Source organism: Echiichthys vipera (assembly GCF_963691815.1).
Source record: "Echiichthys vipera genome assembly, chromosome: 15".
NCBI lineage: Eukaryota > Metazoa > Chordata > Actinopteri > Perciformes > Trachinidae > Echiichthys > Echiichthys vipera.
The window spans coordinates 16690112-16714774 of NC_139840.1; the positions used below are offsets into that span (position 1 = coordinate 16690112).

At 40.5% G+C, this 24663-nt stretch overlaps 1 protein-coding gene across 1 annotated transcript; it reads left to right on the forward strand.

Moving 5' to 3' along the window:
- The first annotated feature begins 1011 nt into the window (after nt 1-1011).
- yeats2 (YEATS domain containing 2) lies at nt 1012-23863 on the forward strand. The gene is made up of 30 exons (XM_083929026.1): nt 1012-1149; nt 1600-1701; nt 1822-1919; nt 2502-2594; nt 2690-2923; nt 3036-3154; nt 4555-4716; nt 6120-6231; nt 6667-6711; nt 6794-6953; nt 7183-7425; nt 7993-8160; nt 9124-9215; nt 10181-10366; nt 10487-10715; nt 11041-11199; nt 12137-12282; nt 13538-13684; nt 15108-15293; nt 16394-16766; nt 17215-17349; nt 18073-18201; nt 18521-18671; nt 19070-19146; nt 19244-19323; nt 20124-20328; nt 20848-21083; nt 21244-21318; nt 21533-21606; nt 22501-23863. Exons 2-30 carry the CDS (start codon nt 1602-1604, stop codon nt 22607-22609), a joined length of 4323 nt encoding a protein of 1440 aa, XP_083785152.1. The 5' UTR covers nt 1012-1149; nt 1600-1601; the 3' UTR covers nt 22610-23863.
- Nucleotides 23864-24663: the final 800 nt, after the last annotated feature.

Sequence of the window (24663 nt, forward strand, 5' to 3'; positions counted from 1 at the left end):
ACAAACAGGCATAAAACAATAAATGTGGCACAGCGGAAGACTTAATTATTCTTTTCCTAATTAAAAATGATAGATTTAAATAAACATGTAAAACTGGCCTACTTTTGAATAGTATAGAACTTCCTAATGTTACCGTATGTGATGCACATTGACGTACAACGGACAAAGAAAAAATGTGGTGCTTGTAAATAAGCCCTTTTTTTTAATGACTGTGGCCAAGTTCCACACTACTGCAAAAGATGACTGGGTTTTTTTTAATTGGTTAATAAGAAAAGGTAAGGAAGTTAGATGTGGGCCCTTGTTTCAGCTTTTTAAAAATCAATTTGAATCAATGAGAGGTTGACTGAGGTAAGCCTTATATTTCAAATGACTTTTCATATTTGATAATGTGGACTTGACTGAGACAACGCCAGTGAGGCTTGAGGCAACGATAGGGAGGTAGATGATGTTATGGCATGCAGCACTGATCCTGTTCTGGATAATCTAAAATGTGCTCATCAGAAAATTGCTTTACTTTTTGTCACGTGTTGGTTTTCTAGTTCATTGCATATGCCACCTGACAGTGCTGCCAAGCTTAAACATGTCAGATTAATAGCAGTTATAGTTATAGGGCTGTAGCAGTAGCTGCTATCCTGTCTTAAAAGTAAGCATATGTGCATTGTTCTCCAAAAAGAAATCATTGACTGTTAGTAGTCATAATTTTGCCATAGCCGTCGTATGGCTCTAAGGACTTCCATTGAATCAGTCGTTAAAAAAACCCTGCAGAGTTCTTGTGCATTGCCATGTCTATCATGAATCTTTCTTAGCAGTTACAGCCACATGCTTGTACAACAGGTTCTGTTTCTATAATGTCATCACATAATTATTTCAGAGAACAGAACTACAGAAACGTGAGCATGCAGAATTACTCAGTGCTCCTGAGTAGCATCACCGGGTTTGTAGAACAGTGGCGCCTGGTGGCTGTTTTGGTGAAGTGCAGGGGCTAACTATCCACCACTTACTTAGCTTACTAGTCCACCTCGAGATTTAGCAATTTACTAAACACAAGTGTTGTAATATGAACATAGCATAACTTAAAAGGATATGCTCTCACTGCATTAAAACACACGCCTCACAAAGAAACGTTGCTCCACAGCACAGGGCACTCCAGTAAGTTTTTAATTTCAAACGGATTGAATCGGTGTCTCCAAAATGTGTGCTAACCGTGGTGCTAACGTTAGCTACATTAGCAAGCAAAGGATAGCGGTTGGCTAACGTTACTGTGCTGGTCCCCACGAACGACAGGCACGGATTTACCTACCACAGAGTTTGTGAGATATAGTCCGGTGGCGTAACGTAATACCCTTTGTTTGAATTAGCTTCATTGGCGGCTAATTTTTTTGTCAAATAATGGGCCAATAGTTTGAAAGATGGGTTGTTCGGTGCGGACGGTATGCTAACCTATATTAGCACAACTAGCCAGTGCTAAAGTTCTCTGCTAGCCGGCTAATTGGATGCTAAGTACCATCACAACTGGCCATGGGGGCATAGATGTGACTGGCTAACGTTAGCTGTATTGATAGGCACTCTTCCCTAATATATTATTCTATTTGCATGCAGTCATGTCAGGAATTAAAAGGAAAATAGAAGACAATGATCCCGACTATGATGACATTTCGCTGGTCCTCAATAGTAAGAGAAACAAAGCGGCTGAACATAATGGTGAGTTCATGATCTGAAACCCTGAGACAGTACACCTGCTTTACATGTTGTGACAGTAAAGTGTACTCAGGTGATCACTGGTCTTTAATGTGTGTTTCTTTCTTCCTTCTGCCCTGTCAGCCCGGGAAGCAGCAGTGCAGAAGATAGAAACCATCATCAGAGAGCAGTTTGCTTTGGAGATGAAGAACAAAGAGCACGAGATAGATGTGATAAGTCAGGTATCTGGATGATCCTGGAAAAAGTGGTCTTTTCTTCATTTCATTATTCTATGTTTCTCTTGCTGTGTCTTGTACAATTTAATACAGAGAGTAACTTACTTTTTTTTAATCTTTTACAGTATAAAGCTTATTATTTTGGTTTCCTGGTTTGGGGAATTTTTTGAACAACAAAAAACAGATTGTAAGATGGGCTGGTAAGCTAATTGGTTTGACACAGATGGACTTGTACACCAGACAGGTACACCTCCATTGTAAATTATGTTTCACACCCTTTACATTGTGAATTTCGAAGGTCTGGTCGAAGGTTCATGGTAGCAAAATGTCAAACAACGCAATATAAAAACAGTTTAGTTCCCACGGCAGTAACCCTTATGAATAAGATATTACTGCACAGCAGATAATGTCAACCTTGTTCGGAGGCTAGAGCACTTTAGTATCGTTTCTGTATTTTTTGTGTCTGTGTTTTTCTGATGTATGTTAAGGTTGAGTCCTGTTTCTTCTCCATATGTACTGCAAACTAAATTTACCTAAGGGTACAAATATATAACCTGAACCTAAAATTGTTTTTCTATTATTCTGCAGCGACTCAATGAAGCCAGGAGGATGATGGACAAGCTTAGGGCATGCATAGTGGCCAATTACTATGCAAACGCTGGACAAACAAAGCTCCCAGAGGTAAATACACATGTGTTCATAATCGGACAGCTGTCAGATTGTTAAGGCTGTGGCTTTGTGCAGAAGCAGCAACCATCATTTCCTCTGTGTCCTAGCATGCTTCCAAGAGCGACCCTGCTGTGCTGAACCATCCAGCCATCCGCCGGTTCCTGGAGTCCCCATCCCGGTCCTCTTCCCCTCTCAACCAGGGCTCAGAGACTCCTTCTCTGGCCCACTCAGAGTCTGAGTCCCTCTCACAACAAGGTGAGGGAGCTGAGAGGGATGGAGAGGGAGCATGGAGAGAGGACAGCAGCAGGCTGGAGCGAAGACCAGGGCGCAATACAGGCAAGGTGAGTTCAACTGACAAAGATGACAAGGTAATTGGTTATGTGATGAATACAATTAATCTAGCATCTTTTTATCTTTCACCAAGCCTGTAATGTTCTCCATTATTTGTCATAGGACACATTTGGCGTGCCATTGTCCTTAGGAGCAGAGCAGAGGGTGACCTACCACACCACTGGAAATGAAGCCTCTAGACTCTATGCAAAAAAGACAATCGTAGTGGGGAACGTGTCCAGGTACGTGACTAAACTAAAAAAGTTATACCCACTCAATCATCCCTCTGACTTTGTATGATGTAGAGCAGATCTCTAGAGTTAGTAGCCTCTCAGGAAGTAACGACTTTTTAAATGATAGAAGAACAACAATCACATTTGACTGTTTTTGTTCCGTAATTTTTTGCTTATTTTTCTATGAACTGTTGAATAGTTGTCAGAAAACAAATAGACTTTCCATTATTTTAATGGGTCACAAGTCCAAATCATAGTTCAGAATGTGTGAAAACCAACCATATTCTTTAGTTTCTCTTGTTTAAAACAATGACATGTTGATAAAAATGACATGTTGTTAGTCTTGGATAGAGTAGCCACATGTTTTGTTTTAGGTTTTTAAAAGGAATTTGAAAGTTTGACAGTATATGAAACATATGAATGAGTTGTAAGCCATACATTGACTTGCTTTGGGCAGATACCTAAGATGTATTGTTGCAAATGACAGTTGCAACTCAAATTGTGTGTCTGTGTCTATGAAGCCAAATTTATTTTCACATCACAGCCAAAGGGTTGAAGTATCAAAAATCATTTAAAGTAAAGAAATGGCACAGAAAATAACTCAGAATGGTGGTAGAATTATTTTGGACCAAGTTGATCAGACTACAAGAAAACCACACTGACAAATTTGTTTTATACAGTTTATAAAAGGTTTATTGCAAACATTAGACAAACTGTGCACTAGAGGGGTTGTTGTTTTGAATTACTGCTTTAAACAGGTATGTCTCTCCCTCTGTGATTATAAAGCTCAGCCTCTTTGTTGTATTTGTCTTGTTTTTGCTTGGCTGCACTCTGAAGAGCTTTGCTACAAGCCCAGTCTTGATGCAATTGCATCAACAAAAATTTCCATATAGTTGATATATCTATATAAATATATATATATATATATATATTTCCTCCTCTAACCTGCACATACCAACAGCACTTTTACATATAAATGTAGTGATAGTAACAATATATGTTTTTATTTATATGAAGTTTAATTTGACCTCTTTCTGTTTCTCATGAGTAACAGTATATAGTTTATACATAATACAACAACATGAATCTGACACAGTCTTAGACAGTTCATATAAGATAAATGGGATAATATGAGTTTAAGTTGATTTAGATTGTAAACAAATGTACGGCCTTATTGTATTTCATTACCTGGCTTGTTCTTTGTAAATCTGTTTTAAGTGTTTGCATTAAATGTTCAGGTATGACTTGGTTCTAATAATATGTGTGCTTTAAATTGAACTTTTGCTTGTGACCAATGCACCCTGTCTTCATGTTATCCTCTTTCCTTCTTACATACATTATCAATAGCATTTACTGGCTCTAATTCCTTATTCCCTCTGGTTGTTTTTTCCTTTGTCCCTCTCCCTCAGGTATATTCCCCCAGATACGCGGGAAGAAAATGACCAGTCTACCCATAAGTGGATGGTGTACGTCAGGGGCTCCAGGAGGGAGCCCAGCATCGATCACTTTGTGAAGAAAGTCTGGTTCTTCTTGCATCCCAGCTACAAACCCAATGACCTAGTGGAAGTCAGGTTTGTGTGTGTCTTGTTCTTTTGCATATTTGAGACCGACCAATTATTTGTAAACACATTTTCTAATATATAGTTAATGCTTCTCTCTTGTTATGTTAGTAATTAGCAATTGCGTGTTGTTTTATGTGATTATCTCTGGCAACAATAGACATCAGGGAGATGGGGACAAAAATGCTCCGATAAGATCCCCTCACGTTTGTGCCCGTAGACACAGTGTTTACTTCTAAACTTATATTATTATTTCTGCTTAGCAGTTTCCCCCCATTTTCCACAAACCACTTGCCAAGTTGAAGGAAGGAAGTAAACAATTGTGGATAATAGCACCTGGACACTTAAGAGACTGCCTTCATCATCAGTTTAATGAAACAACTTCAAGATCAGCTTCTAAGTGCAAAAACAGTCTGCCGATGTTCACATTGTTTAACTTGGCAGTAAACAGACTGGTTTGAAAATCATTTTAATAAGCAGTGACTCCTTGTGGATATTTGATGATGCAGCCCATCCAGCCAAGTCCCCATCATAGCTGAAAGTAAAAAAAAACCATTTGTTTCAGTGATATTTACTCCAGCAAACTCAGATCCGACATATTCATTATGTCGATTGTATACACACATCATGAGGTGGGGGCAGTTGTGTCATTTAGCACACATTGAGTCAAACTAGAAGTCAACATGAACATGACTAATAGTGGGCACACCTACACGGTGTAGTCATCCAGAAAAACATGCCTGTTTAGGTGTTTGCCTTAGCCCAAAGCAATGAGGTGTGTTTATTTTTGTTGCACATTTCATTTAGGAGTCATCTAGAAGGAACAGAACTTTTGTCCCCAAGTTCTATATTTAAAATGTCTCATTTTAGTTTTCATCCTCTAAAAGTGGCAAAGGATTTAAGTTTGCCCATGGCTTCTGAATAAATGATCTCTTTCATCAGTCAGCAATCTTTATCCTGAGCTGTAGCCTCCTGGCTGTTTCCGCTGACAAGGCACTCACTTTGCCGGAGCAGCCGCTCATAAGCTCCCTCTGACTGATTCAAGTTTTCATTCCCGGTGAACCCCACATAGGGCCAGTGCTCTCTGCTGACTCGGCACAGCCTGAATGTAGATGAAGGGATGAACAAAAGTAAGAAAAAATAGAAACATAATGTGCATGCACACACACGCCCTTGTAAATGCAGGCAGTTAGATCAGTTTCTGTTGTGAGGGGAAGAAAACCTTAAGCTTCAAAGGGGGAGGAGATGAGAGACCTTAACCTTGAAGTCATTGATTTTAAGAGATTATTAACTCGGATTAACTGTCTAAATCAGAAACCAGGGTGGGAGCTTCGTTGTTTTTAGATTTTTTCCCCTCCTCCAGGTTTGTATTTTACTGATTTAACATAAGGCTTTTCGAATGTGTTTGTTCTCAGTGAGCCTCCCTTTCATTTAACACGTCGCGGTTGGGGTGAATTTCCTGTGAGGATCCAGATCCACTTCAAAGACCCTCGCAACAAACGTATTGACATCATCCATCAGCTAAAGGTCAGGCCACATCATGGAATACACTGTCAGAGGGCTTGTTTTCCTCTTCAGACTGAGACACATTGTTTGTCCACATGCAGTTTTAACTGAGCCTTTTATAGACCTCCCAGTGTGTCCGTGATGTTCTTTGTGTTTGTGTTGACTTCTGAACAACCACTGGTAAATTGCAAATTAGGGCCTGATAATCATCATTTTATTATTAGGATCACATATGATATGTATTGTGTGACATACAGTGTATTACACTAGAGGAGTAAAACCATGAGAGTTTAAAGTAATTTGATTAAGTCATTATTATGAGCAAGCATCTATAATGTATTGGACGTCACAACAATGAATCGTGATTTTAACTCGGTTATACACTTCACTGCCTGAACTTTATAACATAAACTCAATGAAAGTCTTGATTTTGAGCTGTATGTTCTTTTCCTACAGCTGGACAGAACATACACTGGGCTACAGACACTTGGGGCAGAAACTGTGAGTTACAAATGTTCACTTTGTTTCCTGCAGTGACTTCTTCTCTGAGCTTTACTCTGACAGTGAGCTATATTTGTTCCAGGTGGTGGATGTGGAGCTCTATAGGAACTCTCTTGGGGAGGATTACATCCCTCAGCCCTCTTCCTCCAAGGTGACTCAAAGCCCCACGTTGGCCACCTCTGTGGCCCAAAGTTATGGACGCTCCAGTTCTCCCATCTTACATGATCCCACTGTAGACAAAGGTACGCACACAGAAACATGGATCATGAAAAAGTATATTCCCACTGTTTTAATATAAGGTCTCTTTTGAAGTTTTTGACTGCTAGTAACACTGGAGCAATGTTTTCACAAGTGGGTTCCGGTTTTGTTCCCGTTTTGTTTGTATGCACATTAAGATGCACACACACAGGCATGCAGGTAATGCAGTTGGAAGGAAGTTTTAATGAAATACACTCTCCTATATCCTTCTAGGTTTCATCAAAGCAGAGACAGGGAAGTCTGCAGGTGGCCATGGCTCCACCCTCACCTCTGGTGAACGCACCCCAACCCGACCCAAAGTCGGTGACAGGATCACTTTGGGTTCCCATGGTAACTCTGCCTTTCAGCCCATCACAGCAAGTTGTAAAATTGTCCCACAAGGACAGCCACCCAGCCCTGCTGAATCTCCTGGGAAATTGTTTCAACCAATCACCATGAGCTGTAAAATTGTTTCAGGTAAATGTCTCCATCCATTGGCCATTTGACAGTCTTTCTTAATATTTTTTTCAAAGCCTTGCATACTGCCTACTTTCAAACATTTTAATAAATGCTTATTTCAGATTTAGGCAGGTAAAATAAGAACACCACTTAGAAACGCTGACAGTGAACACTTAACTATCCTGATTCCACTATTCACACCATTGTTCTGTCTCATGTATTTTGCACACTTTGTTCCCGGGCACTGATGCTCATTCTTCATTTGGTGTAATTACTTAAACTGTAGCAATTGTTAGGAATATGCTGTACTGGCTACAAGAACAAGGGGGGGAACAAGGCTTCTCACAAGTTCCTCCAGGCAGTCATTCGCTGTTCTAGGCAAAAGTGATAGAAATGTACAGACCGAAAAAAAGGTTTTTACCTCATCTGACTTCTGCATCATGTATAGTGCTGCCACAACATGGGTCAACATGACCAGCAAAGACATGAGTGACATTGCTAGGCTTGTTTGACAAAGGCTCATATACTGTATTTCTTATCATCCCGATTATTCATCTGATAGCCTGTGTACTTTCTCCCTCACAGGTTCTCCCATCTCCACCCCAAGCCACTCCCCGCTACCTCGCACACCCACCACCTCCACTCCTGTCCACAGCAAGCAGAGCTCTTCATCAGTCCTCAATAACCCTTATATCATTGTTGACAAGCCCGGCCAGGTGATCGGCATGGCTTCTTCATCCGCTGCCTCCACAGGTACATATCTCCTGGAACTCAGGGTCAAAATGCTGCTTGCAAACAGAAGTGCACCTGCAGCGAAATCGAGAAACAGTGTCTGAGCCACCCACATAGAATATAAAAATGGCTATGAGGAATGTACTCTATAGCATAACAAATGATGAACAATACCCTACAGATTCTCCCTTACGTTTCCTCTATTTCTCTCTATTTTAGTACTCTTTCACCCCCTTGTACTTATCCAGGTCTTTGTACTCCCTGTTTTTTTCCTGTGTCTCTATCGATACCTGCATCTCTCTTTTGTCCCCGTTTGTACTCATAAAATATGATGTGTGGTGAGCCAGCAGGATGTGAGGTTACCATGGTGACTGAGCTGCTGTGTTTCATGGCCAGATTAGGAAGATGAGACCCCATGCTCACATCAAGTTTTGTGTGTGTTTGTGCGTGCATTCTCCCATGAATAAGGTGTGCAGTAGTCTGCAAAGATGAGTGCACTGTCAGATGAACCAATGGTGCTCTTTATGTATGCGTCACCACATCATTGAGTAGAGTCATTTTACATCACCAAGGCTATTACATTTACCTACCCACATAAACGGCGTCGGTTCATATTCCACTTAGGACCTCTTTCCCCTAGGTATCTCTCTCTTTCCCGCCCACTCAGCAACTCCCACACTTCCAGAACCAGATCTGGCACCAGGGCTGGAGTGCCAGTAAGTGATGTTTTATCGAGTGGATGATGTGGGTGTTGTGGCTGATTCACCAATCCTGGGTTAAAACACATTTTAATGCAGTAGTTAGGTAAGGAACTTAAATTCAGCAGCGCTTCAACACCCACACTGAGTAACTCTGACTGGCAACAGTCACCTCACACCATAATGGCCTTGATGTCTGTGGAAAAAATGACAGGAACTGTCACTGTAGTGAACCATCTCAGTATAGTCATCTCCCCCATTGTTTGTGTTTTTGTGTACTCCACAGGAAGCCCCTCGGCCAAACAATCTGTTGCTCAAGGTGCTCGTTCTCCAGCCCCCAAAGTTCACAGTGGCACCTTCCTCTCCTCAGGGGTGAAGGTGAGTTGATAGAGTCTCAATGGTATCACCCTTTAATATAAAACAAAACATCCCTATTTACCGATCTGTTCCCACCAGTGTGAAGTGTCTGTCCCTGCAGTATCTGTATCTTCAACAAAGCAGGGTGGTATTAATAGTAGGCCAGGCTGGTATTTTCAGCAGATGCGAGTGCCTTGGCAAGCTATTTAAATGGGACATCACTCTAAAGATAGGAGGAGGTTGCAGGAAGCCTTGCAGAGAGAATTGCATGGTTCTGTTTCACTCAGTGTCAATACCCCACTGTAAAATTCTTCCACTCCCACATGCTCATCATTCCATCACCATCTTCAAAGAATTAAATACGATTTCACTTAAAGGTTCTGCTTTATCACAGTGGTACTCTCATTAGCCCAGATTTTACATTTGTTTTTGCTGCTGGCACCTGCTTTGCTACTAAAGGCTAGGACGAGGAATCTAAAAACATCTCCTTGATGAATAAATGATGATGCTGATTTTATGGAACAAATCTGTTCTCACTGCTCTGCATTCTGTAGCCTTTTGGGGGGGGGGGGGATCCAATTTTACAGTTAAAAGGTATCATTAAAGGCACTGTACTTGATATCCAGAGCATTAATATAACAGCAAACAACTATTTTATATGTAAAGTAGTTACAGTAATTGCGTCCTGAGCAGAGAATGAAGTCACTCTCCCTCTGTGTGGGTTGAAATCAGAGGTTCTCTGTTGTTTGTTTTAATAGACAGTCCAGTCGCCTGTGCGTGTTAGTGCATGTGACCTCAAAAATCTGTTGTCTCTCACCCCAACAGCTACAGCTCCTTTAATCACTACATTTTTATATTTTTTGTATTCAAGAGTAAATTTTACACCAATGATAACATCTACAATATCTTCAACCTGTTGTGCTTTCCAGACAGATTGGCTTTCCTGTTGCAATTCTGCTCTTCATGTGCACTCACTTATTTTCCAGGTTATTATCAAGCAGGAGCCAGGGGAAGTTTCGACACAGCAGCAGCAGATGGTTTCCACAGTAACCAGCCAGCAGCAACCTGCCACTACAGCAGCACACCAGTTTGTCGCAGTGAAGGGAGGTCACATGATCTCCATGTCGGCCCAGAAACAGGCAGGAGGTGCCACGGGGGCCACAACTAGTAAGGTCAGTCTCTCTTGCATATACCCACACACCCTTTCACAGAATAACATCAATGATTTAAGTTTTAATAGTGATATACATGCCAAAAGTTACAGCCATGTTTGCCACTTCTCTCATTTCTAGATGTTAGGGATTCCTGTAAGCTCAACACTTCAGTCTGCAGTCAAACAGGTGGCTATCAGCAGTGGACAGATTCTGGTCGCCAAGGGCAACCCTTCCGTCTCTAAGGTGATGGGTGGGAAGCAGGTTTTGGCTCAGGGAGTCGCTAAAGCCATTGTCAGTGGAGCCAGTGGCATTTCTGGACAGCAGACGGCTGCCAAGGCTGGTGGTGGTTCAAGTGGCAAAAGTGGAGGTCAGAGTTCACTCAAATACAAGTGTACTTGATGTTCACAACGTGACACTAGGATCACAAGCATCACAAGTTATTGTACAAGTATTATATCAATAACTGCAAATTCCTCAAAAAATATAAATGGAGTGTTCACATTTGATATAGTTGTCTATTAAGTTACTGTTGTGTTACGTATGATGAAAAATCATTTTCTGACAAAACCTGTACTACTCATAAGCTTATACTTGGACTGACATGGAAGAATGTATCCATGTTGTTATGTATTTTCAGTACAATTTCAGAGGAGGGTGAATCATTTTTTTTTATTTTTTGCGTGTGTCCTTAGTGATGGCTACTCTTCAGCTGCCAGCCAACAACCTGGCCAATCTGGCCAATTTGCCTCCAGGAACCAAGCTCTACCTGACCACCAACAGTAAGAACCCCTCTGGAAAGGGCAAGCTGCTTCTCATCCCGCAGGGAGCTATCCTCCGAGCCTCCAGTGCAAGTGAGACATGCTATATTCATCTTTTTGAATAGAGATGACAAATGAACTCAGTCAATAGATATTTAGCCATACCCCTTCCCTCCTTCATATTGATTTTATGTCACATATGTGACACACTCGTTTCAATCTCTTGGAAGTTGTGGGTTTTAAGACCAGGGAAAGAGTTAATTTACTGGAGTTAATCACCACTGTAAAAAGTGTTTCCAGGAAGAAAAAAAACACTGTCTTTAATTTGGGCCTATACGATAATGTGGTGTCCAAGTGAGTGCAGAAAGCCTGAAAAAAGTTGCACATCACATTACTTCTTAGCTGGCCTGTAATAGCATATATTGTTCTCCTTGTGTGTCTTTTACATGGTTTTGGGACTATCTGAAACTAATACATGAGTCTGTCCGTGACTCAGTATCTGGGGTTAGTGTCCCGATCAAATGAGTTTTGCCCTAACTTTTTCCTCAATGCCTCAAGGGTTCGACAGCTGTAATGAAAATGTTACTGCTCTCGGCTCATCAGGTCAGCTCAAGTTTTGCAAAAGTAAGACATTTTCTGATGGGACTGCTGCTGGCAGTTACAGATATTGGCTGCTGCAATACCTTCTGGACAGTGAGTCCGTCATAGTCATGTATTTATTTCTGCTGTTTATTTAATGTGTACTGCAAGCTAGAATCCGTCACACAGCACACTTCCTGTCACATTGCAATGAGATTAAAGAGATTAAGCAGCATCCCATATTTTATCTAAATACAAATGTCACAGGATAAACTCTGTATAGCTCTGCTTCAGAATTACTTGTCTAACTAACTACAATATGCTTGTACCTACTCCTACATCTACTTAAATGAAACTATTAATGAACAGAAGATGAGCTATAATTTAGGATAAACAACAACATAGTTTATCAGATTTGAAAGTGATGTGAATGTGGCTGTCTGTAATTTAGGTCAGCAGTCTCAGAGCAGCTCATCGACAGGCGCCGGGGGCTCACAGACCACCTCCTCCTCCTCCTCCTCCTCCTCTACTTCCTCTTCCAGCAGTCTGCCTTCCAACCTTTCCTACACATCCTATATCCTTAAACAAACCCCACAGGTGGGTAGAAATATATTATTATATATATATATACAAATGCAAACCTTAGAGACATGAGTACTACTATTTAAAAATGATCTTTGATATCTTTTGTGGTGTTGTGGATTCTCATTTTTGTTTATTGTGTCATTAGTATTTATTGGCTGGCATGTTTTGAGCAGAGTGCTTCATTAAAGTCTGTAGGAAACTGAAGGTGCTTTGATATTCATCACCACGGTTTGAAAAATGAACAGATTGGAGATTTTATTCCCTTATGGTGTTGACAAATGGGGTTTCTTTTCCTCAGAGAATCTCTGAGTTTCGTGTTTCAGCAGAGAAGTTGAGCTAGGTGTGTTCTTAATTTGCACATTCATTATAGCAGCATTGATCCTGCAGTCAGCTTTAGAACAGCACTGTCTGTGCATTTAGCCAAAAGCTTATAATGAAATTGTCTGCAGAGGCTTCCACTTACGTTTTAGAACAAGGAATCTGGGCTGTTTCCTACTTATGATCAATCATAAAGGTTAAGAGTGTTTTCTAAGTGTGATACACTCATACTGAATCCTACTTACCCATGTATTTCTGTGTAAGTGACTCATGGCAACAACTTAAAAAAAACTAGTATTGACGACTGTGAACCGAGCTGCAATGTAATCAAATAGAGCAATTCTGCACCGTCAACGTACGTCTACCAAGTGTTTGTTTTTGCCGCTCAGATTGTTTTTATAAGTGTCAGACTACATTATGGAGAGATGAAAAGTTGCAGTTATCCTGTCATGCTTTGGTGTGTAGCTACTGATGCAGGTCAACACAATAGCTTTAGCTAATATCATTAGCCTACCTCCACTCTGTCTGCAGCTCTCCACTTTAGAAACAAAATCAGGAAAGACCTGATGGTCTGCAAGGTACAGTGTATCCAGAGGGATTAGGATCCATTTGTAGCACAACTAACCACAGCTTCAGCCTGTCCTATCCAACAGGAACGTTAGTCTGTGCGAAGTGTAGCTCCACTTTTTATTGGCACAGTTTGGAAATGTGCAAACGTGAACCATTGTTTTAATTAAAAATAGTTCACATAACATAAACCAAGCTTTACAACAAACTCTCCCTGCTGGCGCTTATCTCTCTGAAGTTCCACAAAGTCATCTCACAATATATTTCAGAATTCACTAAGATGTTAAGCTGTGTGGTTTACCTAGTTGTCTTTAGACTGTGGACCGTTAATACAATTAAATTAATATGTTGTTACCCTATCCTGAACCCTGATTGTCCACAGGGCACGTTTCTGGTTGGCCAGCCAGCACAAGGTTCAGGGAAGCAGGGGGGATCAAGTTCCGGAGGTCATGCAGCATCATCTCCAGCAACTGTTACACAGCAGGCCATCCGGGTTACAGCTGGACAGAAGGCGGCTATCCTGGCTCAGGTCAGTATGGGTCCCTGAGGGCAGGACCGATCCTCTACAATGTCTGATAGTAATGGAAGTTGCTGTAATTTCTGCTTACTTTATTTGTGCCCCTTTTACTGTTAAACAAGCACTAATGGCCCACTTTTTATATTGTTAGGAGCTACAAGCTGTCTGACATTGTCTTTGGGGTATACATTACTAAGGATTGAGGCACACTTAATAGAACTCCTTTGCTAGCACTTTTGCTCCCCTGGTTGTCCTCTCCTCACTGAGATATAGATTTGTTTCTTTCTGACTGCTTCACACCACTTTACTAATAATCATGATCTAAGTAGCTAAGTATGATACTGTCAATGTGTTTCCAATTTGGCACTACAGTCCTATCTAATCTCAGGTTTACAGGCTAAGCTGATGGTGGAAAGGCCTACATATGTAACCCTGTCTTTGGCAATGAGACGTTAATAAAACCAAGTTGCTAAAAGTGTGCCTTGGAGTGATCATAGGTATTATCCCTATTGGATAATAATTTCTTCATAACACAATTTCACAACAAAACTATTTGTGTTAAAATGATGTTGCTGATATCCAGAAAAAGAACATTAATCATGAAATAGTTACTGTGAATAAGCATCACTGTAGACATGCATTCTGTGCATTGACTGGCAGCCCATAAGCAGAGGCTAAAAGTTCTTGATGAAGCAGCCCTGGTTTCGACTCTGACCTGTGGCCCTTTGCTGCATGTCGCACCCTCCCTTTCAACCATTTTTTTGAAAAGGTCAAGAAATAATCTAAAAGAAGAGCTAAAGAGTATGCTTTTGCCAGAGATTAGAACAATAATTATGGCTAATTCACCTCATTCTTAAAATTCTGTTCTTTCTTCTCCTCGTAAGTACATTTGATGAGTTCTCTTATATCAATTTTCTCAGAAGAAAAAGAAGGCATTTTCAGATGCTTATCTTAAGCAAGAGGCATTATGATTTTGGGCCAAATTAAAATGGAAATTACTGTTTTGGAGGTCCATGGCCTTTTAGAGGATCGTCTGAAAACCCCTTTTCGATAACCCTGTGTATAATACACTGTAGGATATTGACTTGCAACTTATGCTTCACCATTTTACTGTTTTACATAACAATACCAGTGTGTACTGCTATAAAATATACCGTGGCTGGTTACATAATTAGCAATTAATTATAAGTTGTATTCACATTCTTAAAGTGTATGCTGAAGAAAAAAGGTTGAACTGTGTGGGTTTGTCAATGTCTGGAGAGAAAATTCACTTTGAATTTTGTATTGATTTACTGTGCTAATTCATTTTCTGCCACCCTTCCTCTCCACTCCAAGTATGTTTATATACACCGCTGTTTTGGATTGTAAGTGAATGATTGCTCTTATTTTTCAAATCGTAAATTCAACTTTCAACTTGGATTTCTATGACTGACAGGTGGTGGGAAGCTCCCAGGGTGCCCAGGTGAAGTTGTCCGACGGCTCTGTTAAGACGGTCACAGCGGCAGCAGCAGGCCACTTGTCCAAGCCAGGGACGACCACATTGAGAATGACAGGCGGGGTCATCACTGCTGCTAGTTCCACCCCCGGCTCTGTCAGCACTGCAACAACAGCCAGTCAACAGGCTAGTTTCCCAGTCCTCATGTTCTTTGGTTTTATTCTGCCTGACAGCTGTTCATTTTTTACAAGTCATTTCAAACAAACAGCAGTTATGTTTAAAATGGATTTGAAGTATTTATTTAATGCTTGCACCCCAGTAGTACCTAATTTAAGTTTACTTTCCATCAAATCCAGTTTGATATAAAATATTCAATTTCATATTTCCCTATTGCAAACCAATTTGGTTTTAATGTTTACTTGAGTGATTTCAGTATTATTTTCATGGTGTTTTTTTATACTTTTGCACTAGAGAGATATTTAATGTTGTAATGATTTGCCATTGCAGTATGAATACAGTAGATTGAAAACATGAGCCAGTGAGTGCAGTAGCAATGTCAGTGTATTTGTCAGAGAGAGCAGCGAGTTTAGATGTTGTGTGAAAAGCCCTTAGCAGACCATCAGCATTTTGTCTGTTTGGGTAATTTCAGCTTCAGAGTCGGTGGCCCAGGCCTCATAAACATGAAAAATGGAAACTTCCTACAGGCTCCAAAAAGCAAAAACAAATATGTATAAAATATGTAACACAAAAACACTCACGATTACACAAACACAATGGAGGAACGGCTTTCCTATTTTGAAAAGACTGCCCTTTCAGGTCTGTTAATTAAATTATGAGGACTCTTCGTCAGATAACTTGACTCTTTTGTCTTTGAGAATTCCTTAAAACCATTGACCTGATGAGTATGTCTCACTCTGGAAGTTGCACGGCACCAGAAAAACAAATGTGACATGAGCAAAGAAAAGACAGTTAACAATGACTCTGAAGTTTGAAGTTCAATTGACTCACAGTCAATTAAATTTCCCAGGGCTCACTATCTCCCTGTTTAAACACCAGTGTGTTTTTAAATTGCTTTGCCACTTAAATAATTGATAAATAATGTATACACTTTTTGAAGGAGGCTGAGACGCATCTCTGACCTATGAGATATGACACAGCGTAACTGGAGCTGCTCCTATGCCTTTCAGCAATTCCCAGCCAGATTGTTGTACCCAGTGATATGACGCGATACGGTGCCGTGCCTTGTCCTCTTTTTACCCTCCTTTGTTTCTGTGTGTTCTGTTCAGGCTGTTGATGGCGGGAAGTCTGGCCCTCAGCACCACTCGCTCCTGGTGGCAGCCAACCAAGCAGCGGTAATCAGTGCAGCGAAGAGTGCCAGTGCTGCTGCTGGAGGCAGCCTTTCGAAGACAGCTGTAGCCACCTTGGTCAAGGGTGCTGGCAGCTCTGCCACAGTGACAAAGAGTGCTGCAGGTTCAACTGGAGCTGTAGTAACAGTAGCCAAAGGCATCACCAACATGCCTGTCGTCAGCATGTCCAAGGGTGCAGGTGTGGGCACTGTAGTGGGTGTGCCCAAAAGTAGTGGCTCGTCATTGGTCACTGCAGCTTCATTAGTCAGCGGGATGGCAGCAGGAGGAGGGAAGACGAGTGCTACTCTCTCAGGTAGGTAGTACTGCATTTATCACCTGGTTTGAATGTGTGTACAAGTTCAAATACAATGTACTATAGTACAGATTCAGCCACAAATTGAAACAATATAAAATTCGATCGTATATACCTTTCTATATCGTTACTATTGTGATGTTGACATACCAGCCGCCTAACTGCCTAACAGCAACTAAGCTTTTCGTTCTGATCCTTGCATGTTATGTTAATTTTGCATTAGAGTTTTTCATGAAATGAAAAAAAGGCTCAGTATTTTTCATATTTTATTATTTAATTCACACAGGAGTATACAAAGATAACCTTTACCATGTGGTTACTTCATATAGACTGTTTTTTAAATTTAATTACCAGAAATGTATCATGATAAATATCATTGTCGAAAATTTTTGGCCATATCGCCCAGCCCTAATTGCTCTTCATCTGGAATGTATGGTCTTTTGTCCAGGAATGCTTAAGATCCACTCTGGAGGTTCCAGCTCCCAGCAGACAGTCTTAACCATCCCCGCCAACCAGCTCAAGCAGCTGGGGGTTGGCACTGGGTCTGGAGGGCTGCAGACCATACTGATGCCAGTTGGGAAAGGTAAATATGCCTTTAGACAGCCTTTAAAACATTTGTTTAGCCTGAACAACAGTCACTTGTTTATATAGAGTGCATTCCAGAAAAACTGTATACACTTCTTGTAGAAGCTGTACTTGAAATACTGAAAATAAAGAAACAAAGCAATTCCAATAGGCCCTTTGCTGATCAACTCTGTCGGTGCTTGAGCCTAAAATAGGGTTGGGGTTGCCTCCACACGTCTCTCATAAAACCATTCCTCAATACGTTAAATAGCAACAATTTTGCACTTCAGGACCGGCTAGCTAAATAATCAACAGAGAACCTCATATTACAACACACAGAGTGATTTCTCTCTGCTCAGGATGCAATTTCTCCACTATATCTTTACATAACAAAAAGTTGTATGCTGCTATATTAATGTTCTGAGTGTTTAGTACAGCTCCTTTTTTAAAGTATATACAATGCAGTAGAAATGGCATTTGAATAAAACAAAATAAAATGCAGCAGAATTGACATGGATTGCTATGTTGCTGTGCCTCAACTTTTACAAAAAAGTTTCTGAATAGTAAATTTTAAAAAGCATTAAGCTTCAAGCTACTTTATTCAGTTTGTCTTCTATTTTGCCAATACATATGACTTCTCTCTTCAGTAAGCCACCTCCCTCCCTTCTCATTTTTCATCTAATTGTTAAGCCTATCACCTAATGGGCCATTGATCTATCCTGTGTGTGTGTTCTGTGTATAGTAGTGTCTAAAGGCCCAGTCTCCAGTACTCCCTCCTCCTCTTCCACCACTCCTGGAGCCGCTGGAGCTGGAGCCTCCCCAAGTCCTGCCAGACAGGCGTCCCCCTCCATTGTCCTGCCCCTGGCACAAGGTGAGAGGGGTCCATCCGCACTCGACTTACTCTCCTCTCTCCTCTCATACTTTCCATCTTTTACTCCCAACCTCCGTTTTATTCCATTCTGTCATAATTTGTTGATAACTGAAGCAATGCAATAATGAGTTCTGGTGCTGATAACAACTGATCTACCGTCTTTAGTTTAGCTTGGACAAAATTTGTTACTCTTTTTCAAATACATCAGTGTTTAACAACAAAGATGAACTTCAACTTCAAACTTATAATTGACACATTTCTTTTTTATTATTATTTTCTCACTCACTCGCTTTTCTCCTGTCGCTCTCTGCTGCCACAGTGAAGACTGAGCCAGGTGCCAACACAGCTGTCACAGCTGGTCCCTCTCCCCCAGTGACTGCTCCTGTCCCTACTTCTGTCCACATTGCCTCTGCAGGTACAACAGTCAAGCAGGAGCAAGGGGCAGATAACTCTGCACACGACCTCATCAAGTAAGTGCAAGAGGAAGTCACAATGCCACTTTGACTTACAGCACATTAACTGATTCTTATAAGGAGAGATCATTTATTGTCTGTTAAGAGGAAAGGCGCAAGTGAAGACCCAGAATTTTATCAGCACCTGCACTTGAGTTTTTATATATACATATACCGTGTGTATATATATTTATATGTATGTGTATATATATATATATATATATATATATATATATATATTTCACCAGCGTTAACATCTCCATAATTAACTTGCTGAACTCAGTGAAGAATAGTGTAGCTCAATTTATTTAAGCTATCACATAGCTACCAGCATAGTAATGAAAGGTTTAAAGGACACCTTCATTAAAGTGAATATTTCCAGGCAGTACACCTAACACTAGCAATTCTCTTATCAGCACTGAACGCATAGAGACCATGATGCAGCTGCTGACAGCTGTGGTGAAGAAGTTCCCTCTTATTGTGCCAGATAAGAGTAAGTGACTTTGCCTTCCATTTCATATTGTTAACCAGCTCCATAAATTAAAACAGATGGAATGCTAATACACTGTTTTTTGTCTTTGTTTGTTTAGCTGAAGACTCCCATCCATTCTGTGCCTCATCAGCAGAACAGTATTATTCCTGGAATATTGGCAAGCGCAGAGCATCAGAGGTGACTTTGTTGTTTTGTGTGTGTGCTGTTCATTAACTGTGCCTTTTAGAAATTATAAAGCCTCAGTGGAGTAAAACTGTTGATAGATTTACATTAGTTGTGAAGATATGGTTGTTGGCAAAAATGGAAATGGTAAAAATATCTTTCCGTATTTTACAAAATAATGCAAATTACAGCTACAACGAGTAGTAGTAATTGTCATCGGTTGGGCTTTTTTTTTTTTCTTTTCCTTTCACTTTTTAATGGCATTTTATAGACTGAATTTTATAGACTCATTAATATCTCAGAGCAACAGCAACCAGTTTGCTTTCCAGGTTCCAGGCAGGGTGAGGGCGTCTGTCACTGATAACTTGTATTGGTTGCAGTTTTGTTGTCTGTATAATCTGTCTTGGTACTCATGTTAGGCCCCTGACTCAGCAAGCTTTCTGCTTACTGCATGTCTTCCCATCTATCTGGTCGAATGTGCATCTCTGCCTAGTAGTCTCCTCTCATCCCTTTTAATAATGGGTTCATCAATAGCTCATACAGACCAGTCCATGTCTTTGCTGCCTGTTCCCTTTCTCTATGACTATAAAAAGGCTCTCAGACAAGCTCAGATGTGGATATTTATATCTACAGGTCAGTGATTTACTTATGGGACTCAAAGCACATTAGAAGAATAGGACAGGGTAGGATAGGCTGCAAGGTAGCCTATACTGGACTGGAGAGATTGTGTCCAACCAAATGTATGCACATCACATCTACAAAATGTTAATCTATCTATCTAAAATACATGTATGTTTTCGTGTGTGTCTGTGTAGCTTCAGCGAGCGGTGGCAGTAAAGCGGGTTGTCCAGGATGTGTTGGACCGCTCGCCCCGCCTGCAGGCCCTCACCCCCCCAAAGACCAGAGAGGTGGTGCAGTGGTGCCGGCAGAGGGGCTACACGCCACCTGACCTCGAGCCCCAACGTAAGAATGAAGACGAGTCCATCGAGGACATCCTCACGCAGATAGACAACGAGCCCGGTGAGTTTGTGCGTGTTTTGGTGCATAGCTTCTACACAGGGATTATTTATTTTGCCTCGTTATTGCAATTTCAGTCGATCAATATTCTCTCTTCAGTCTTCCATGCATGGGCGTAGTGCTGCTGCAGTTGGTCCATGTTAATGCGTTTGCAGTCCAGTCGTGTGTGTGAGGACAGCCAATGTGAAGCCTCAGTTTTTTAGTTTTTTTTGCTCAGCCGTGTTGTTTTATTCACAGAGCATTCTCATTAATTCCGTCTTTTGTCTGTAAAGGGTGAGAGAGGAGGCTGCTAAGCTCAGTGAGTCACGCACAAACCAGACTATGATAATCTGTGTTTGTGCTGTCCTCATATCTTGATATTTAATTGCCACATTGTTCAACTGGTAAAATTAGCCAATCATTTTTACAAGCCACACAATAGGCTGCTGAGTGAAATACTGATGCATTTGCTGTTCCTGCTTGACTAGGATGCTGCTGCTTGTGAACTGGTGTGTTAATTGTACATTGTGAATCGCTCCGTAGAGTGCCCGACGACCCTGAATAGCTACGAGGAGCTGGTGCTGCGGTTGGAGCAGATGCAAGCTCTGCTAAAAACTGAACCAGAGGAGACGGACGACAAAATAGTCGACATCGTCACTGTGACCCCTCCCTGCCAGAAACTGAAGGTCAAAGAAGAGGAGCAAGAGGCTGACTCAGAGCCCAAGTTCTTCCTGGGCCCCTGCATGTCCACCCAGTTTGTCAGTGAAACGGCGCAGCAGGTAAGGAACCTCTCTGGTGTTTTGAAAGAGAGAATGCATGAAGTGTTGATCACTTTAACCAATAATATCCTGTTACTGTGTAGCGTCTGAGAAGTAATGTTTTCTAACTAGAAGAAGCTGCAACATGATGATGATGATGATGACTCCTTATCTCTCTCAGATCGGGGTAACCTTCCAGCAAGTCGAGGTGGAGAAGAATGTGTTCGCTCCAGTAGTCGAAGCCATGATTCTGAAGGTCGGTCAATATGCAGGCCAGAACAAAAGAAAAAAAAAACTTTCACAGTAACTCATCATTACCTCAACATACCCTTGACTAAAATGAGGAGTATACAGTATGCATGAGATGTGCAGGATTGCATGTTTCACCTTGTGCTGTACAAAAGAGTGTGTTGTTTTGTGACGTGTGTGCGTGTGTGTGTGCGTGTGCGTGTCTGTGTGTGCGGCTGCAGGCTACTGAACAGTTTGCCAGTGACATCCTGAGAGAAGCTCTAGCCGGGGCCTACGCCAAATCCCCTCAGAACAGGTCAGCCTCTTTTCTCTTTTTCTCTCTCTCTCTCTCTCTCTCTCTCTCTCTCTCTCTCTCTCTCTCTCTCTCTCTCTCTCTCTCTCTCTCTCTCTCTCTCTCTCTCTCTATCTCTATCTTTCTCTCTCTCTAACATGCAACCTGCTTACTGCTCCATTTTTTTCTGCAATTCCCCAGCTTGGGAGCTATTAAGTATTTCTATTCTATTCAATTTTTCTCTTCATTCATCATATCTAAGGTGTGTCCAAACAGTTTTCTACTCAGATTATTCTTAACTTTAAAAAATCCATTAATTTTGAATGAATAGATATCCCACAGTTGTTTCAGAATAATATTAAAATACAGAATTTACACCAGCTTAAGTTCAATATAAATGTAATGTAAGATAATGTCCAGAGATCCAGTGGCTGCATATGCCCCAGTGAGACCACTTGTTAAAGACATCTGAAATAAAAGTGATAATGATTCAATACATTTATGATTTTTATTATTAGCATTAGTAAAAAAATGGAATTGTAAATAAATGTACTAACTTTTTGTGCTTAATCTGTAATTACTGGTAACATCTGTCATCTTTATTGCCAGCTTACTTCACCTGCAGAAAACAAGAAGCTGCACGTTTTGTTTTATTTTATCTATTTGTCATTATATGCTTCGGTTAAGCTTCAGATTATTATTGTGCTTTGTACCATTTACATGATGTAAGACTTCAAAGTACGGAACTGAGAAGGATTGACCGACTGATTCTGTTCAATATTCAACAAAGACGATAAAGACAAGTAGTCATACCTATCCAGAGGCCAACCATTCATCCTGTCCTGGGCAGACTGAAACATATTCCCTGTGTGTTGAGCCATACTCAAACTTCTAACTCTCTAACATTGGGTTTTGCAGGACTCCAAGAGAGATCACAGCCATGAACATCCACCAGGCGGTCAGTAGCATCCCCACCTGTGACTTCCTCACCAACACACACATGGGTTACCTTTCTAAGGACAATTGAGGCATTACAAAAAATGACATTGACTGTGAAGTGACCGTGTGAATATTCACACCTGGGTAAAGTCCTGTTGCCTCAGGTTGTGCAGTAATAACTAATGTACTGTATTTATTAACTTTATCACAGAAGGGCTCAGCTTGTTTCTCACAGCTGCAGAATAGCAAATGTTTCTAATACTCTGTGTGTATTGTAACATTTTAGTCATAATATATCGAGAAGCAGCCCTGTGGGATTCATGTTATTTGATTTTGAGAGGCTCTTGTGCCCTAACTTACCTCATAACAAGATTATTTTAGTGATGAAGTGTTTCCCGCTAGACAGCCAGCTAGTCATCAGGGAAATGAAGCCTACGGGCAAAAAAAAAACATCGGCCGCTCCTTAATTTTTCACTCTGTTGTCACAGATTCAGTTTGTCAGCAGAGGTGAAGCACAGATTTACAGAAAGTCAGAAACGCTAATAAACATCTGAATATTAGACTTCTCTATTAATCACGTTAGGGCTAATGTCTTGTGGGGACTTGGAGAAAATCAAACAGAGCGATTCTTTCTTAAAAGTGTCATTGCCATGGCAACCAATGGCAGCGTGACTTCCAACATCCTTTGACGTATTTCAGTGTTACCTGGCAGATGTAATTATGGCTCTTTATACAATACCGCTGTGTTGTAGGGCTCTTCAGAATAGGTGATTCATGTTGCTTATTTTTAAGTTGCAGACACATTATGAAGGGTTATGAAAAATTCAATGACTGACTCTAGCAAGAAAGTTAATGGTCTAATGAACAAATCACACTGTCATTATGAATACAAGACATCACTCTCATTATTTATATTTTCTCCTTTATGAAGCAGGTTTTATAGCCAGTCGAAAGTGCTTTTAAGTGTTCTGGTTAAAAACCATAATGTCTCAATCATGTGATGTACACAGTGTATATGACCAATATGAAATAGATGGTGTTTTCAATCCTGTTTTATTTTTTTATCTAATAACTGCACACAGTAATGCCCTAACAGTTGTGTGTTTGCGTGCGTGCGTGTGTGCGGTCATCACAAAAGTTAATGAATTCGATGCTAAGTGAGTGCTTGTGTGTTTTGTCAGCTGATGTAGTGTTGGTAATTCTGTTTAATGTGGAGCTTTGCATTATGTTAATGTGTGGATGATTGGATGAGTGGAAGTGTTTGGCCCCAGTGGTTGTAACGCCTGTTCGACCAAATTAGTGTAGAAGGTTACCCAAACATTGTATTTTCATGTTTCAGTGCAAACCAAAAATATAATCAATATTCTTGTAATAAACAAAGAAAAACTCTAGTTAAATTATTTCTTGCATACTTGAGTCGTGTTGAACATGTTTGATTGCTGTGAGTTTTGCTGAACATCATCAAGGTGATCTCTTGACTGTGGGGAATAGTTATGTAGGCACCTGTTAAAGGACCATTTAATCTAACCAGGCAGATAGTTTTTGTTTTATTTGACCAGGTCTTTAACATTTCTGCCATCACCCCAATACAATTGAGGTGGAGACTGATGTATCTGTAAAGACAGTTTTCATCAACTACTTTCTACAAAATAAATAAGCCCTTTGAAAACTGGTGACAGGATATTTTTTGAACCAGATTGCTGCTCTCTGCTATTCAGAAGGAATAGTTCAACATTTTGGGAAACTTATTTGCTTTGTTGCTGAATTAAATGAGAATATTGATGCCACTCCTTTCTATGCATTGTTGAAAGGTTTAAAATAATACATGGCTATCAATAACTCACCTTTTAAGCTCCTTTATTTACACTGTATTTTAATCTTTACACAAACAAGTGTAGAATTGACAGTTTGGGATTTTATGGGTAGTTGGGCTGGAGCTGACGATTATTTTTATTGTCAATTATTTTCTTAATTAATTAGTTGTTTCGTCTATAAAATGTTGATCAGTGTTTCCCAAGACGACATCCTCAAATGTCTTAGAGAAACCAAAAAATATTCACATTTAAGAAGGTTTTTTACTTATTTTTTCCTTTAAAAAAATACAGAAACTGATAAATAGTTTGTGATTCATTTAATAGATGA